This window comes from Onychomys torridus, unplaced genomic scaffold, assembly GCF_903995425.1.
Source record: "Onychomys torridus unplaced genomic scaffold, mOncTor1.1, whole genome shotgun sequence".
Classification (NCBI taxonomy): domain Eukaryota; kingdom Metazoa; phylum Chordata; class Mammalia; order Rodentia; family Cricetidae; genus Onychomys; species Onychomys torridus.
The window spans coordinates 6,942-9,122 of record NW_023413771.1 but is presented as its reverse complement, the minus strand read 5'-3'; the positions used below and the strand labels follow the sequence as shown (position 1 = coordinate 9,122).

Sequence of the window (2,181 nt, the reverse complement as noted above, 5' to 3'; positions counted from 1 at the left end):
ACCTCCTGGCAAGCAAGCGGGCTGCGGCCCCCCTCCCCACCCACGGCCCCAGCCTGGTCCCCCACCCTGGGCTGCGCTCCAATGCCAGGCTGCCCCAGGCGCCAGGCCCCAGGCAGCAGGTTAGTGGGCGGGGCCGCCAGCCAGGCTATAAAGCCCTGGGACCACTCCTGGAGGCACTCACTCCAGGCTGGCGCCTTCCTGCTGAGCGGTCCTGCTTAGACTCGCCAGTGGCAGGAGTCCTTTGAGGCTTCCTAGGCCGGATGGAAGATCCAAGCAGCAATCTGGGGGACAGCACTGGGGCCCTGGCATCCCGGCGCAAAAGGACTGTTTGGGACGCCTGGCAGCAGGAGGCGCTGCTGACAGCTTTCGCCAGGAACCCTTACCCGAGCTTCAGGGCCAGGCAGGACCTGGCCAGCGAAATGGGGCTGCCTGAGTCCCGCATCCGCGTGTGGTTTCAGAACCGCCGCAATCGCACAAGGGATGAGCGCCCAGGCCCCGAGGGGTCGGCGGGTCCAAGCGGGCTAGGTTCCCCGCAGCGACGCCAAGAGCCCGGTGCCAGGGCACGAGGTGGAAGAAGAAGGCCCGAGGAGGGACGCACCAGGCTTCGCACTCGACTCAGCCCTGCACAGCAGACCATCTTGCTCCGAGCCTTTGAAAAGGACCCACGCCCGACATATGATGCCAGGGTGAAGCTCGCCCAAGAGACCGGTTTGCCTGAGGACACAATCCACATCTGGTGTCAGAACCGGAGAGCACGCCACCCTGGTGGTGGCAGGGGCACAGCTGGAGGTCAAGACTCGCTGGCATTGGGGCCGCCGCCTCCACCGCCCCAGCTGTCGCTGCCTCTGCCACCACCGCCTCGGAGCCCACAGCCTTCACCTGGGCCCACTGGGGAACCGGAAGGAGCACCATGCGGCTGGGAGACTGAGCAGCATGCCCAACACAGCCTGTTGCCACCGGCCGCTGCACTAGTCGTGGGCGTCCAGACTCTGAGTCCGCCCTCCCCAACAGCCTCCTTCCCGGCGTCCCCACCTGCAGCAGCGGCACAGCCCTCTGGACCATGCCACCAAGGCCACCCGGAACCCAACCCGGTGGCAGGCAACACCTTCACGGTGGACGATGTCGAGCTCATGCTTGACCAGCTGCTGACGGAACTCCAGGCTGAACAGGAGGACCAGGACACTCTGGATCCCCACGTCCCGTGGGAGGACATTGATCCAACCCTTGACTTGCCCCTGGACCAACAAGAATACCAGACCCTGCTGCTGGATCTGCTCTGAAACTCAACACAGCCAGGCTTCATCCTCATGCCCCATGCCTCTCATCACTTGACCTGTGTTCACCAAGCACCTACTGACTCCCTGTGTTCCCCAGGGGGAGGCCAGGGCTGAGAGCCTGGCAGGAGGAGCGGGCAGCACCCAAGCCCAAAAAGGCCTTCGCAGGCCTCCATGGCAGTCAGTAGAGGGAAAGAGTGTGTGTTACACAATCACCGCCACGCCAGAGCCTCCACTCTGCCATAAGCTCTGCTCCTCAGCACACTGTAACTTCCCCAAACCCCTTGACCCTTCAAGACTCGGCTCTGAAGACCCGACACCGCACACATCCCCTCACACAGTCCACCCGAGGCTCAGAAAACCAACAACCGATATTTGGGTTTCCTGTTCCTTCTTCTTTTCTCTCCTTTCTTCCTCTTCCCTACCGCTGCCCCTCCACCCTTTCTTTCTTCTGTTTGTGAGGCAGTGTCCTGGAAATCCATAGGTACACCCGTCCTGCCCGGCAAACCACAGGGATGCACCTGCTTCTACCTCCCTGGCTCTGCGATTCAATGCCCGTGCTCCTACAGCAAGCATCCCACTCACGTTCTCCGCACACAGACCCGTTCCCTCCTCTCATCTTCCAAGCCTCTAGTCCCCTGATAGCTGCCATTCTGAGGCCATTCTTTTTTAGAATGATCTATTTAAATATATATGTATATACTCTTTTTTACGAGTTCATTGAATTTTACATATCAGCCAAGGGTTTCCCCTGTCTTCCCCCGTACCACCGCCTCCCCAGCCTTCACCCCAGCCCAGCCCCCACCCCCAGTCCCATCTCCTCCAGGCCAGAGACTCCCCTGGGGATTCAGCTCAACCTGCCAGCTTCAGGCCAGCCAGGTCCAGACCCCCCCAAACCCCGCCCGTC

The 2,181-nt window shown here is 61.7% G+C and overlaps 1 protein-coding gene across 1 annotated transcript; it reads left to right on the top strand.

Annotated features, from left to right (window-relative positions):
• Window positions 1-260: 260 nt before the first annotated feature.
• Window positions 261-1,280, top strand: LOC118576484 (double homeobox protein 4-like). Its single transcript, XM_036176736.1, has 2 exons — window positions 261-502; window positions 560-1,280. Exons 1-2 carry the CDS (start codon window positions 261-263, stop codon window positions 1,278-1,280), a joined length of 963 nt encoding a protein of 320 aa, XP_036032629.1.
• Window positions 1,281-2,181: the final 901 nt, after the last annotated feature.